This window comes from Micrasema longulum, unplaced genomic scaffold (assembly GCF_059751315.1).
Source record: "Micrasema longulum isolate JH-2025_06_02 unplaced genomic scaffold, ASM5975131v1 h1tg001722l, whole genome shotgun sequence".
Lineage (NCBI taxonomy): Eukaryota > Metazoa > Arthropoda > Insecta > Trichoptera > Brachycentridae > Micrasema > Micrasema longulum.
This window is the reverse complement of record NW_028278900.1, coordinates 92,889-109,038: the sequence shown is the minus strand read 5'-3', so window position 1 is coordinate 109,038 and position 16,150 is coordinate 92,889. Positions and strand designations below refer to the sequence as shown.

Sequence of the window (16,150 nt, the reverse complement as noted above, 5' to 3'; positions counted from 1 at the left end):
CCTGATACCGTTTTCCTTGACAGGACATTTACGAAATTTGATACAACAATAATTTTAAAAAGGATATATAAATTAATTGTATATATTGCATTCACAAAATTTTTGTAAGTTTAGTGAGGATACTCATGGAACCACCTCTATTACAGTAAAGATGTAAAATATTTTTTAATGTCTTGCAAAAAATACCACCAAATATAAAGCAAATTTTGTATGAGAAGTAGGCATACAATTTATCGTGTAAATTAAATTAAATGTGAAATTTTTCACAATTATGTAAATAATGCGTACAATCTAATAAATATTGTAATAAAACATCGAGAAAAAGATTTATCTATCTAGTGAAGAGAGAAACATCCAATAAAAATAAATACATAATATTTTTAGGTAATTCAGCTACATAGAGATAAACTATATTTATTTTATAAACTGAGAATGTATAAATGGGTTTAATTGCACATTACCTAATTGAGGTTGTTGCAATAGGTATACCATTTATGTGGATTAAAGCAAATTGAGTACCAGAATTTATCAATGCTTTTTAGATTCATTATCAATCCTATGACTGGTCTTGAATAGATATTTCAAATATGTACAGTTTAAAATTGTTAGTTTAATCTTCCACAAATTATGACAAATAATTTATTTTATATGATAAAGGTTGTTTTTATTTCATGTGTGTTTTTAAACTATTTACGGATATATGTATTTTGTTGCTATATAATTAAAATTTACTGAACTTTTAGTGCCCAGATTTGGCTTCACCTTCTGTGTCTTTTTCGGCTATCTTGAACTTTCGTTTTTGACGAAGTATCTCTGCTAAAAACTTTTACATTTCCAATACTGCACTTAAATCCATTTTAAATACAAAATTTAATGAAAATTCTATGATCTGCTATTTTCAAAACAAAGTAACCAATAAAAAATGGGTCAGTTACGTCATGAACAATGGGCCGTCAAATTAGAAATACTTTTGAACTAGAGTGAATTCAACATACGTCCTTTTGCTGCAAAACATTAGTACACACCTGCCAGCGCAGTAATGATATGCATATGTCAGTCTGTGCATTTTTAGCTGGTTTAACGGACTATTACATTCAGTCCAATTTAAAAAAAAAAAACACAAATATTACACATTTCTGTGCCACGAAGGGTTAGAAAACCTATCGATTGTTCTTTTTTTAAAATCTTAACTTCAAAATCTTTTCTTTTTTTTTTTTAAATATACATACATACATAAACCAAATCCAGAATAATAGAGTGAGATGTTCCTAGAAACAGATCATCAAGAAAAGGACAGTTAGTGCAATGTTAAAAACAATAAATCACTTCCGTAAAGCAATAAAGCACTGCGTACGCAACAATAAACTTAAATAAAATAAAACATGGGTGCGTTTGAAGAATTGACAATGCCCTATCTGCCTGATGGCGCCCAACGTAGGGCCAAATTGTACTGTGTAAATAGTGCGTTGTCAAGTGCATTCTCGTAAAGTTAGTCATTTGTGATTTCCATCCTTTTGAATAATAATTGTAGGGACCGATATTTGGTTTAATCTCGTTGTATAGTAGCCTCCATTTGAGGCGCTGATTATATTCTCAACAAGATGCGATTATAAACTATATAGTTGACAAATGAAACATGCTCCATTTTCAGTTAGTCATTTTCAATTAGTAATTTTCAATTTTATGGTAATGATTAATTTCAACATTGTTCGCTTTAAGCACACTGAATTAATGGATTACTCGGTCTATCTATCAAACATTTATTTTTATAAACCTCAAATAAAATTTATTTAAAAATAATAATTATGAATAAAAGATAAGTATTTTTATTACTTTTAAAGATCCCTTAAGTTGTAAGGACTCGAGCTAAGATATGACATTATGTGTATAAACTCTACTAAACCTGTAGGTCATGTTTTTGTATGTGTGAAAGCAATAAATAAAGATTTAATAGGCGTAATTAAATTGGTGGTTTTAATGTCTATATTATTTATTTATTTATACTATCCGTTTATGTGTATTATGACTGGGTGAACTTGTAATATATAAAAATATTACAATTATATTTACACAAAAGGTTATGCTTATGGCATCCAGTTGACCATAGAAAAGGTATGGGATGGATGAAATTCAGATCGGTGACCAAAAATGCTTGTAAAACTAAAAGGGAAGGTATGTTAGACTATTGTTAGACCTGCGATTATGTATGGCTCCGAATGCTGGACTATGTACAACTCCTACACTAGGCAACTTCATCACTAAAACTGTGGTATCACTAAAATATATAATTAGCCTGGGTGTTACTGGCATCAACAGCAAGCTGGAAGGGAGACAGCAGAGATGGTACGAGCACACCAGACCATACAGTAAATGTCTGTAGATCTTTCTTAACAGTTATCCAGAAGAAGACTGAAGAACTCCTGGATAACTTGATACTCAAAACTTCTGCAAAGAAACGGCCTAGATAAAAGCGACACACAGAATATACAGCCTGTGGGGTTTGTAGTTCATGATCGATTACACACATGTGCTAAATAATTTCACCTGAAATTATAAGGCGATGACCGATGAAGCAAGTCAGTGTTTTCTATTGAATTCAATTCATTACATTCTGCGAAACGAAAGATCAATGTTCTGCAGTACAATTATATCGTCCCTACCATGGAGATATGAAGAACAAAGGAACGTGGCCTTTAGAGACCACAGAGCGCAGTCAACGCCCAGTCAGCCCAACCTGTCCAGAAAAGTTCAGTCCGGTAAGTCTCTCAGTTCTAGCATGTAGTTCAAGTGCAGTCTCTTCAACCCATCACCGCCGCTACGCTCGCGCTACACAACCAAGTGCTGTATCTTATTTGCCATGTAATAGATACGCATTAAACAGCAACTTATTAACTAGTTAATCACTATCTGGGATGAGCTCCTACCCTCAACCATCAAATCCTACAGAACGAGAAGAGCCGACCCCAGTCTACCTAGGCAATGAGTTGGGACAGGAAGAAGGTTATGTTATTCTTTAGAACAAAAATTTAATCAGGAAATAACCACTTTTTACTCTATGTTTTTCAGCATGCAGCTCTGTGGATACATAAAAAAAAAGGATGTAATATTTACCCAAGATTGAGAAAATCTCGCTTCTCAATCTTCTTTGATTTTGTTAGATACTAATTTAGGTTAAAAATCTACAATACACTTATTGTTTCAAATGAAAATGCATGTTTTTAATAATAGCAAATTTATTTGTGAAAAAAAATTCTACAATGAAAATCAAGATAGAAACTTAATGGTTAAATGCAACCAAGAAGTATGCCAAATGAATTAGAGCATGTTGTTTCAATAAAAGGAATATTAGTTGTCTTTTGATATATATTTTTCCCATTTTGTGTTGGGTGGTTCTTTTGGTATGATCCAACCCAGCGGTATACTCATTCCTTCATTCCCGTTACAAGTAAATTGGTCCCAACGCCGCCTGAAACAATATTTACAGAAATTTACCCATTTGTGCATTGGGCACTGCGTTAACACACCAAATGCAGCAAAACTCGATCTTTAGTTAAGCATAAGCTTCAGGTGCTAGTCCAGGAACAATGAAATATTGCAATGTGAAACCACCTTTAAATGCCATGAGAGCAGCTAGTCGAAAATACTCGTCCAAGGTTCTGGTTTCTATTTCACACACAAAATTGTATTCTATTGGGTATATCTTGGGTATACTGGGCAAAAAACATTAACAATATTTTGAGTTTGTCCAAATTTTTGTAGACAAGGTCTGGATTCAACTCCCTGGGGAGCTGTTTATATTAACATATTACAACAGAGATAAAGAACATCCTTCTCTTAAATGTTCTTTATCTCTGTTGTAATATGTTAATATAAACAGCTCCCCAGGGAGTTGAATCCAGTCCTTGTCTACAAAAATTTGGACAAACTCAAAATATTGTTGATAAATTACCTGGTCCATGAAGAAGTATAGAAATTGAAAAAATAACATTTTCAGGCGTTGCCTAGTATGTAGGTGAAATAATTCAATTATATGAATCTCATCCGCATAAATAAAGGTTTCAGCTCTTTAACTTCACAAACATCAACAGATGAAAGAATTGGAGGAATATAGATGTTCAAATATAGGCAGAATGGTGAATGTTACACAGTGTGTAAAGTGGCCACTTAAACCAGCCATTGACAGGTCATAAGCCCTGTAGATGCCTAGACTTCTAAATAACCTTCTCTTAATGTTCTTTATCTCTGTTGTAATATGTTAAAAAACATTAACTCGAAAATATGCGGATTTGACTTAATGATACAGTTTTGTAAAGTTTTTAACGCTCTACAAAATGGCAAAATACACTAAATCATATTAAATTTCATAGATCTGTAGTTTTAAAAATAAATTCAAGGTTACGTCGTATACCGGGCATTTTATTTAGGCTAAAAGCTTTAAATAAGTTAATGTTTACTTGATATTAAATTAAGAAACAGAAAAATTAAATACATGTTCTTAAATGAGCACTTAACATCTTACTAAATTTAAATAAGATGTAAAAGAGTAAAATCGGAACAAAACTTAAATGCTTGAATTCTCAAAACGGATTTTAGAGTTAAAGTTTTTTGCCAGTATACCCACGACATAGGTTGTGCCTGTTTTTTCCTAATTTAAAAATGAGAACCAAAAGTAAAACAAAATAGTAAAGGTTATAAATCATAAAAAAAAAAATTTGCTCTCTAAGATATTGTGTTTGGTTTTACGTTACATATATTATTTTATTTGATTACAAGTCTTTAAAATGGAATGTTAAGTAGACGAAAGTGAGCATTTTTGACACTTCCTTCTGTTCGCGTCCAATCAAGAAAATACAGCTGCCAAAGACGCTCGCAATATTTGTGCAGTTTACGGTGAAGATGGTATGAAAATGAAAGAGAATACATTATTGACTAATTTGTTGGTGTTGACAAAGGTTGCATCCGTTTTTTCAAAATAAAGAAAACAAGAGACAACAAAAAAAAATGCTACAGATTACTCAATAATGTACTCGTTAATTAGTCACTCAATTGAACGCAAACAGAAGGAGGTATCGAAAATGCTCACTTTCGTCTACTTGACATTCCATTTTAAAGGCCTGTAATCAAATAAAATAATATATATAAGATAAAAACAAACACAATACATTGTAGAGCAGAAAATTTTATTTCAAATGACGTATAATATTTACCACCTTGTTATACTTTTGGTGTTCATTTTTAACACTTAATACATTCCGCCTGGCATGGAAAAAATCAAAGAAAATAAATTTAATTTAACTACTACTGAAGTAATAAGCATTCAATAAACTTTTGTGTACCCACAAGGACCAAGAGACTCCAACACATGCTCCAGTGTGAATACCATAGGACAAACTTTACCCACCATTCTTCCCTCCCCTAGTGAGCATTCACAGAACTGCTAATAATTATGCTGAGCTGTTGGACTTGCTCCACACCACTCCTGCTGCAATCAAATCAGCTATCATATCCATCGAATGGCCACCCCCTCAATTCTCCTCTTTTTAATGTGTTTCTCTACTCATCTTCACTTTATTTGCTTTTTCTTTCTTTTTTTTTAGAATGAATTACATGTTTAATGTAATAGTTATGATTTTATTTTCTATAATGCTTTGTGTACTTTTAACTGTATATTGTAAGAGCCCTCTGGGCGTTTATTACATAAATAAACAATCAAAATTAACTAAAGACAAAAATAAATTATCGATGTTTATTCATATTTACCTTACGCATACAAATTTCTCAATATTTCCAAAAAAGTCACGCTGCGGCATATTATTTGATCCTCCAAACAATATTTTCTTCCACAGTGCGATAGAGCTTTGAGCATTCCTTGCTGATTCTGGAATTTCTGTACTTATATTTTCATTTATAAGCATCGAACCTATTTTTTTCTCTTCATTGTACTTATTGAGAGCAAAATTCCAAATACTTTCAAGCTTTGCTAAAAACGTGTTATAGGAGTTAAAATCGTACATATAAATAATACATACAACCATTATTTCACATTAGAAAGGCTTCAATCCATTTAAACAATGTTGTAATGGTAACCATATACCTAGTAAATTCGTACTCTTCTCTTCTTCCCAAAACCAATGCGTAGTTTGACATTTACAAAAAATATTTTTTTTTTTGAATACTAATTGTTTTAAGCTTTGCTAATCACTCGTGAACAAATATTTACCAATGAAAAGTTACACTATTCTTCTTATAATGTTTATCCGAAAGGTTTATACACGTTTTCATGACACAAGTAGGTATTTTTGTTTCGATTCTAAACGTCACACCTGGCTGGCGGTTGAAGAATGACTGAATACACATTGGGCATGAGTTAATTGTCATAATTTTTGAAGGGTCAGGGCATGTATATGTATTAATATGCTAATGGCACGTTGGTTTTACATTTTTAGAGATGGGTACATCCAGTGGCGGTATTTCCATAGAAGCCCATAAGCCGGGCTTGCCTATTAATTTTATTTCAAAATTACCAAATCTGGACCAAACGCTTCAAAATAATTCATTTCGTTGTTTAAATTTCGCGCCAAATGAGAATCAGAGATCTGTTCGACTTTGGTACTGTACGCGTCCCGAGATCCGAACCGTATGAAATCCGTGTGCGCGAACGACACTATGTCTTCTTATCTTGCTCACGCACGTGGGGTTCTTATGGGGCTTATTTCACGGTGCAATTCGCATGTAAACAAACAGTAAACTCATAAAATGTTTGTCTGTATATGTTGAGTTTTATATGGGAATCTGAAGCCAGCTTCTTTAAGGTAAAGTTGGCAGAGAGCGTCTCTTGTATTTCGTATCGAACAAACTTTACGATTGTTAATTATGCTCTTTTTTACGGAATTTGATTATTTTAAACGGTTATTTTTATCTTCATTGATTAAAGACCCGTACTGGTTCAGATTTATGATAATTTACTTCATTTTGTGCAAACGTCATATATAAAAAGAATTCGGAGATGGCCGACGTTTCTTTTCTATTTGCCTATCTACTATCCTTTTCCTTTTCCAATATTCTATATCAATTATAATTTATATTTATCTATCTATGGGTTCCGATGACTATTATTCAACTCTACGCATGCTATATTTTATTAATGTTACTTATTGGTAATGGTTGATATCTGAGGAATTACTTTATATAAAATAATATTGTGTTTTTTTTATTTCGTTTATTTAAACGAACTCAGAAAGATTATCCTATGCATATTTTCATAAAATATTGTTATTCGTCATAATATACCTTTTGGATGCTTTGTAGACTGTACAACTGTAGTGAAGAAAGCATACATCATGTTTTCACACAAGTGAATTCATCATCATTCCTTTTCCGCACCTAATGGTACATAGAGCACTGCAATCGCAGTATATCTTAATATTTTTTGCTACATGAAGGTAAGATGATCAGTATTACGCTTAAAGTACCAGTCCAGGGACTATGACACATTCTAGTGTAAAAACACCTTTTTAAATAAATATTTCAAATCAACCATGTCGGGAATCGAACCCGAGACCTTTTGCATGGTAGGCAAATGCGCTGACCACTATACTATGAGGCCGTCAGGGAATTACACCACATGTGAATTAAAAATATATATATGGGCTTGCCTTACTCGTAAACCCTAGGCACGCTACTGGGTACATCTCAAAATCGGTAGACATAGAAAAGTCGGCAAGTGGTTATACCAACATTTATTGAAATGTTTGACCGCACAATTGATGCTTTAAATAATATAATATGCAATGATAAGGAATGACGACGAGACAAAGGGACCTACAAAATCCTCACAACAATACGTATTGTACAGTATATATTGTGTTTGCAGACATTAAGACCGATGTCCACTATAAACAATAAGTGACATCTACAGAGCTCTTTCAATAACCAAGTTAAGCGCAACATTTGTCACACCTAACCCGTGGAAACAGTTCTTGATCTTTGGAAGTTGTCGATGCAATTTCGACTACTGTGATTAAAAATCGACTAGACAAATAAAATAAAAACAATTTTTTCTCAGCTTCAATATACATAAAGTAGAACCCCAGTCATCTAAATTGCCAAATAACCAGATCGTTATCAGGAAATAAAAAATAAAGCAGATGTTACAATAACAAATAAAAAAAGGTACTGGCAGCCTGTTCTGAGGTTTCGGCTACCATTGTAGTAGCCATCTTCAGGGTAACCTGTGTATTTTGTAGAAAAAAGTATGTGTTTAAGTAAGTTTTTAATGTGATTCCGATTCACTGTATTATTTCAAAAGCAATAAAAAAGTGATCTTAGAGTAAATTTTGCATTTTTTTAAAAACATAATCTAATTATCCAGATTTCTGCATATCCGGATAACGTCTGGTATTCATTAATCCAGATAATTTGAGTTTCACTGGATTTGAGTACAATTTAAACATAACATTTTTAATGAGTACAATATATTTAAACAAAATGTTTACCAATGGATGCAGCAAATTTGTCCATGTGGATTTGGCTAAGTTTTTCACCGCGGCCAAGAGCTGATTTTGCTCTTGCATCTCTTAATTTCTTTAGAGCTTCAAACAATGCCAAAAATTTTCGTGAATCTGCTTGGCGTTTTGTAACATCTCTCAGTACATTTTCAGTTACTATCTTGAGCTCTTCTTCCTTTTAAATAATTATTATCATGTAGAGCAGGTAGGTAATTCATTAATTTAATTCATTCATTTACTTTCCACACCCAATGTTGCATAGGGACTATGAAATATTCTAGTGCAGAAGCGCCTTAGTAAGTAAATACTTAATGTCAACCATGTCGGGAATCAAACCTGAGATCTTTTGCGTGGTAAGCAAAAGCCCTGGCCATAATGACTACAAGGCAGACTGAGGTGTAATTAAGCGGATATTTAAAGTAATATGTACGAGGTGTGTTCAGAAAATAAAGGGAATTTAAATTTTTTGAAATTTTTTTTTTTTGTTTCTCTACATCAATATCGTCACCTTCAAAATAGTCCCCATTAGATATTATACACTTGTGCCAGCGCTTCTTCCAATCCTCGAAACACTTCTTAAACTGGATCTCTAGGATAGCCTGTAGCTCTTTCAGCGATGCGCTTTTGATGTCATCTATGCTTGTAAAACAACGGCCCTTAAAGGTTCCCTTTATTTTTGGAAATAGGAAAAAATCACACGGAGCCATGTCTGGCAAATATGGAGGCTGGGGCATCGTTTAGGTATTGTTTTTGGCCAAAAACTCACAAACCAGAAATGAAGTGTGAGCAGGTGCATTATCATGGTGCAAAAGCCATGAATTGTTTTGCCACAAATTCGGGTGTTTTTTTCATATTGCTTCACGCAAACGGCGTTGAACTTGTAGGTAGTACTCCTTATTAACGGTTTTACCTCGTGGCAAGAATTTATGACGCACCATGCCATTCAAATCGAAGAACACAGTGAGCATCACCTTCACGTTTGACCGCACTTGTCGAGCCTTTTTCGGTCTTGCCGATCCAGAATGCCTCCACTGGGACGATTGAGCCTTAGTTTCGACGTCATATCCGTAAACCCATGTTTCATCACCTGTTATAACACGTTTCAGTAATTCTGCATCGTCATTGACTTTATTTAATGACACCTGAGCAACATCCATTCGCCGCTGTTTTTATTCAAAATTCAACAATTTTTGAACAAATTTTGCTACCACGCGTTTCATACCCAACACATTTGAAAAAATTTCATGGCATGAGCCAATTGATATGCCAACATCATCAGCGATTTCTCTAATCGTGATTCGGCGATCGTTCATAACCATTTATTCACTTTTTCCACATTTTCACCAGTTGTTGATGTGCTGGGGCGTCCGGGTCGTTCGTCATCTTCAACGTCTGCATGGCCACTTTGGAAACACTTATACCACTCGTAAACTCTTGTTTTACTCATAGCAGACTCACCATGGGCCTTTGTTAACATTTCTCAAAACACAAAATTTGATACAAATTCTTTGATTCATTTTTTAACAAACGAAAATCGCCAAACTCAAAAAACACGTCTCACCTCAGCGGCTGCCAGACAAAGTAAACAATGAAGACAGCTGAAAATTTTAGCATACTTCAGGGACATGTTTACCAACATAAAAATATAAAAAAATTGACAATCAAACCCGCGAAATTTAAAAATTACCATTATTTTCTGAACACACTTCGTATGCATTTGTTTGTGGAAGTCCACTCATTATTGCTATAATTTTTCTTAGAACAGTAGTATGACTTTGAGCGGCTACAAAATATATTATTTATTGAATTCTAACTCAGAACAATTCAATTAAATAGTTAATTATTGATAGAGATGTAAACATTTTTGCTGTAACACTTAATTTTTTTTTAAATTTATCGAAATTATATATAACTAAAGTTTTAGTTATTTATAATATGCCATAAATTAACGTAAAATATGTTTTACTTATACAAGCTGTCCAATATTTTCCTATGAATAATCAGTTTATGGAACTAAAATCTACATTTTGTGGACACTCTATGTAGAACATTCAGGCGACTGTCCTTAAAAAAATTGTGCTATAAACAGTATTTATAACTCGTCCAAGATTCTGGTTCTATTTTACACACAGAATGTATTCTTCATCCGCCCAGACACGGGCATAGCCATCAAACTTATATATTTTATGAAAATACCTTTTTTTTGTTGTCAATTTCTTCTTTCATTTTGAAAAGCCATTCATCAATTTCCTTAACTTTTTCACTCTTCATAGCTTCCTGCTGAACTTTCTGGAGTTTAAGATTTTCTTTGCGCCGCTTCAATCTGGCGCGTTTACCAAGCCTTTTGGACAGTTTCTTCTTCAATATTTCATACGATCGTTCATCCTTCCCCGCTCGAGCAATGGCAATTTCATTTTTCCAATTATTCATCAGCGCTAATCTCGAATTCCAGTCTTCGTTGGATAACACAGAGACATTTTGTCTCATTTCTTCTTCCAGCCGCTTGATATTATTACAGAGTTCAGAGATTTTAGACAGAGACAAACGTAACTCAAGTATGCTAGGATTCTTTTCATTATTTAGATTAGTTTTAATTCGGGATTTGCAGAGCCAATTCTCGACAAATCTTCTATCTTGATCTTTTAACATTTCCATGGAGATCTCACAATTGTTAGTAAAAGCACCATTGTTGTTGGCCTGGGAATTTGTGAGCCAGACCCCACAGGAATTACTATCATAATGGAATGCCATTTTATCAGTTTTGCTGATTACACATAGAATGTTACAATATACATATAATAAATGTCTGTTAAAGGATTATAGCACAATATTATTTTAACACAAGCTTTGAAATATTAAACGGCAGTAAAGCGATATCATGCGGTTTGGGCGTCAGGGAGTTGTTGCTCTGCATCAACCAGAACTTGAAGAGCGGCTATGTAATCACCTGTTTCTTTAAGATCTTGTTCAGAATCCAAAATTGATTTCAATTCACCGTGAGCTTTCAATAACCTGTAAAATGCATACAAAAATCATATTTTTAAAATATAAAATCTCTGAATCCGTCAGTCGTTTCCAATAATTTATAATTAGACACGTTAAAAGTGTAAGTCCATGCATTTAAATATATGGATAATTGCCTTCTTTCTCTAAGATGGACTTTTCTTGTGATCAGATGTGACTCAAGAGTGGAACGAACGTCATCCTAAAGATGTCATATACCTAGATTACGAGAAAGATTTTGATCGAGTACCAATAAAACGACATGTGTCCAAATTGGAACATTTTGGTGTCCTTGGAAAGCTTTCATGTTGGATCGAGGATTTCTTAACAAATATAACATTTCGAGTGAGAGTTGGGGAGGATCTCTAAAGACGCTCTTGCCTCAGGGATCAGTCATTGACATGATTTCATTATCTATATTTGAGGGAACTAATTCGGTCACCCACATCCTTCTTTGCTGACATTACAAAGTTATTCACCAACCCAATAATAAACCACCAGTAAATCCAAGATGGCCTTAATTTAATTTTTCAGTGGATCAGAGCATTCTCTTATCTTTTTTTAAAAAACTTTTTTTTTGTTTTATACACCATTTTGTAAAAAGGACCTACATTATATTGTTATGGTATTTGTTACAATCAATATAGTGTAAAGTTTCCGCAAACCAAGTTTTGTAAAATTTCCATTGAAAATAAACGTAGAAATGACATTTTTCAATAAAAAAATGATAAAAGCGCCATCTGTGAATAATTAGTTTCATATTTTCGTTTAGAATCAACTTAAATGGGAATCACATTTATTGAAATTGTTAAACGTATCAATTCCCTTCTAAATCTAACAAGGAAAACATGATCTCACATTACCCACGACTTGTTCCTTAAAATATATAAATATACATACCAAATCTGGAGTCCCTATTTAAGAAAAACATAGAGTTGTTGGGAGAAAGTCCAGAGAAGGGCAACTAAAATGGTAGTTTCTCTAAGGAATAAAGCATATTATGACAACCACTTAAGAGAGCTCGGTTTAAGTTCACTGGGGGGTAAGTGAATATAAACAGCAATGTCAGAGGTCATTCATTAAAATTAAACACTACCTCCTTCACATCCAGTAACACTGACGGTCATTAAAAAGTATAAATTATGAAATAATGCATCTCTCACACAAATGTTTACTTGTGTATCGTGATTTGCTATCTATTTCCAATTGTTGAGGGCAATGCAATATTTTCTAAATATCCAATGCGGCTGGTAAGGGAATAACATGTCTATTTATTTGACATAAAACTAACCTTCGAACGCAATCAGGTACCATCATTAATGCCTCCTGCAGAACTTCTTCCTGCTTTCTGATATCATATTCATCTTTTCCTTCATCTTTAAACTTTTGAATCCTGGTTTTTTGTTGGTCCGCTTCTTTTTCGTAGACGGTTTTTTCTTTAGTTAGTCTTTTTACTATACCGGTTTTGATTTTTATTTGACGAATACGCGGATCGGCCATTATTACGAGGTGTCACTTTAAATTTTTAACCTCGGTACAAATCTAAATCTGCTGCTGATATTCCGATTGTAAATATAGTAAAAGTTAAAATCACATTAAACACCGTTAGGCCGCAATGCACGCCCGTGACACATTTGTCTTTTCTTATACCCTTTATTTTATGGAAGGTTGAGCAAAGGTTTTAGTAACCATTAGTAAACTCCAAAAATTATACAATGCAGAGTTATTAACAAAACAGTGAGACTATTAAAAATAAAAATTACAAATATTAGTAAAATAAAATCGCGAAAACTGGAACTCGTTCGTTCTCATTGCTCCTCGAATCCCTCGAATTGCTCGAATTCAGAATTCTCAGAATTCAGAATCATATTCATAGATTATAGAATATGTAGCTTATGTCTACGATCATAGACTTGTAAATATTTTGTCTATGGTCATAGTTTTTTCTTTCCTGTGAGGCCTTTAGAACCCTCACAACGGGTAAAAAAGTGTGGTAACAGAATATTTGAGTGAGACCGTAAATGGATCCACACGAAGGTATCCAAGTAGGCAAACGTCTATCCTATTAAGTAATGTTAGTAAATATTAGTATGTAAGTCTACTGGTTTCGAGACATCCCCGTTAGTTGAAACCGGTAAACATAAAAAATCGGTATGTGGTTATGGACCGCAAAGTTAATACTTTGAAAATACATGATATCTACTCTCTATTCTCTCTCGAATCGCCCTAACAGGCTAAGGGTGATACGAGCTAAACATACCTGTTTAAAATATTCAGGAATTAAAATCTTTTATCCCCGTAAAAATAAGCAGGCATTTTTGTTTTAGATTATAAAATCAACCTTGTTTGTATTGGGAAAAAACGCGGCGATAGTTTAGAATATTTCAATATGAATTTAAATATAACTTTCCAATACATTCTTTCGTTTTTTCTTATCTGGGGTTTCTCAGCAATAATTCATTTAAATATAACCTATTAGTTCATGCTAGCCGATTCCAAAAAGAACCCCATTTTAATGACCGACTTTACAAATAAATACATTAAAATAAATCCCCATTTACCAGAGCCGTTACTAGGTACCCACAAATATTTCGTCCATTGTTAATGTCAATTACGACCTCGGGTTAAATTCAAATGACCGAGCGGCAAATTACCCGGAATTTCAAAACCCTTTCTATTGAAAATAATAACTCTAACAATAAATATTGACCCATGTTTTCCGCTGGGGAAAACATTACCTTTTTTAATAATAATTCGCAAATCGATGGCCATCAAAATAATATTTGTGTTTTAAAAACTTATATCAACATAACAAAATAAAATGCATAATTGATTCCTCTGTAATACATACAAACCTTTCTTCTTCAAATTTCATACATCTTCATTTGTACGCGCGCCGATTATTCCAACTTGCCACATATTAACTTTAAACTCTAATTAACTTTTGCGCCATCATTTTCTAATCCACGCCCGTGGTACATAAGGCACTGCACCAGTGCGCCAATCGCAACGTATCAGCGACTATTTTATAATATGTATGAAGGTATTTTACATCCACCTTGCCAGGAATCGAACCAAGGACCTCAAATATGGTAGGCGAACGCACCAACCACTACACCAAGAAGCGGATCATTTTTAAATTATAATTTCTTGATTAATTTCTAATCTTCATAGGTATAAGTTAGTTTAATAATTTAGTTTTCCATGTTTAGTTTATGTTTATTTTTTTATTAATTAGTTTTAACGTATTTAATATTATATACATTCTAATCTTAGTTAATTATATTTTAGTTTTATAAGAAACAATATGCAGAACATAGTATTTTAATTTTAAATATGACGAGGTGTTTATTAATAAGTGTGGAAAAGAGACAATAAGTTTTAGGCAATAAGTGAAAGAAAGAAGGAGAGACCTCCTAATTTGGGAGTTATAAAACCACCCCAAACAGTCGGAACGAGACGAGTCGGAAAAGAGCCACGAATAAGAGTTGACCAAGAGTCGGTCGACAGTCGGGAGAGTGAGTTGGGTCGACGCGATCGTACCGTCGATCGCGGAGACGATACAATGTCGAGAGTCGTGGAAGTTGAAGTGAAGTAAGTGTACGGGTAGCCAGTGCTACGTAGCAAACCTCGTGGAATCCGACTACTTCACGAGGGTCATCGGAGGCCGCCTTCCAGCCGCGAAGGTCCCTCCACATCCAGGACATCCATCGTTCTCCAAAGGAACGCCAGTTTCCTGCACCGCCAGCGCGTGTGCCCAGCCCACGGCCGGCCAGTCTTCCAGCTGGCTGTCGCCTTCACCATCGCCACGGGACCGAATCCCGAGAGCCGCCCAAGGCTCTATCCATGGCAGATTTCCGCCCAGGACATCGCCCAGCATGTGTTTGTCCGAACACAGCATCCGGACCACCATCCATCATCTCTCCACATAAGTGAAACAACCATTGCGTTAGAATTAAGATATTAGTGAAGAGTGATAACTACGAACTGCATTAGTTAAGGACCTAGATCTGTAAGTATTTTTCTTTGTCTCATGTTTGTAACTGGTTCTAAGATTATTTCCATGTTTTAGTTTAATAAACATAAGTACATAAAACATTCATGCTTTTTAAATTATCTTCCAATTTACTCGTTTTCAGATTAGATTTAAGTTTTTATTATTTTCTTTTGGGCTTTAAATTCATTTAGTTTTAATTAGGATTATATTATCATGATGAGGAATAAAAGTAGGAACACATGGCGAAGGAACTTACTATTCTACATATCCGATGAGGCACCAGGAAGACGCGATCTTCCAAATTCATCTCAAGTTTCCGTTCGGCGGATGTTCTCGCTTTCTCTCAGTTAGCGGAGAGACGGACAGCTTCCGTCTATTCATACGTGCGAACGCGGAACTTGATTTTTCACAGCCTCCGAGATGATCAAGTCTCATCTTAAATTTTCTCTCGCCACCACTCTATCTCAATACCCGAAACAACCCCATAAAGACATATTTTTTTTTACATATTATTATTTTACTCCCCCGTGATAAGGGGGTCATAACTCGATGTAAAAAAATCTCCAAATGTGGGAGTACCTATCTGATGATGATTATATCATCAAGATATTTTCCTGTGTGGCCGTGGTGCAACGCAGAATGA

General features: G+C 34.1%; 2 protein-coding genes and 1 long non-coding RNA gene across 3 annotated transcripts; all 3 read right to left on the bottom strand.

Annotated features, from left to right (window-relative positions):
* Positions 1–3,215: 3,215 nt before the first annotated feature.
* LOC148274214 (uncharacterized) lies at positions 3,216–11,258 on the bottom strand. The gene is made up of 3 exons (XM_088237445.1): positions 10,704–11,258; positions 8,496–8,682; positions 3,216–3,466 (listed from the first exon to the last, which is right to left on the bottom strand). Exons 1-3 carry the CDS (start codon positions 11,256–11,258, stop codon positions 3,423–3,425), a joined length of 786 nt encoding a protein of 261 aa, XP_088093571.1. The 3' UTR covers positions 3,216–3,422.
* Positions 10,733–13,344, bottom strand: Tbca (Tubulin binding cofactor A). The gene is made up of 2 exons (XM_088237446.1): positions 12,802–13,344; positions 10,733–11,519 (listed from the first exon to the last, which is right to left on the bottom strand). The coding sequence occupies exons 1-2, from the start codon at positions 13,008–13,010 to the stop codon at positions 11,384–11,386; spliced, it is 345 nt and encodes a 114-aa protein (XP_088093572.1). The 5' UTR covers positions 13,011–13,344; the 3' UTR covers positions 10,733–11,383.
* A 1,620-nt stretch (positions 13,345–14,964) lies between these two features.
* Positions 14,965–16,131, bottom strand: LOC148274212 (uncharacterized). Its single transcript, XR_015824355.1, has 2 exons — positions 15,764–16,131; positions 14,965–15,432 (listed from the first exon to the last, which is right to left on the bottom strand). It is a non-coding gene; the product is annotated as an uncharacterized LOC148274212 (long non-coding RNA).
* Positions 16,132–16,150: the final 19 nt, after the last annotated feature.

Excerpts from the sequence above, each read along its gene's own strand:
- Tbca (XM_088237446.1), bottom strand. The coding sequence starts at position 13,010 with ATGGCCGATCCGCGTATTCGTCAAATAAAAATCAAAACCGGTATAGTA. Across the intron at positions 11,520-12,801 it reads GTACCTGATTGCGTTCGAAG|GTTATTGAAAGCTCACGGTG; the intron begins GTTAGTTTTATG and ends TGCATTTTACAG.
- LOC148274214 (XM_088237445.1), bottom strand. The coding sequence starts at position 11,258 with ATGGCATTCCATTATGATAGTAATTCCTGTGGGGTCTGGCTCACAAAT. Across the intron at positions 8,683-10,703 it reads AAATTGACAACAAAAAAAAG|GAAGAAGAGCTCAAGATAGT; the intron begins GTATTTTCATAA and ends ATTATTTAAAAG. Across the intron at positions 3,467-8,495 it reads CAAATTTGCTGCATCCATTG|GCGGCGTTGGGACCAATTTA; the intron begins GTAAACATTTTG and ends ATATTGTTTCAG.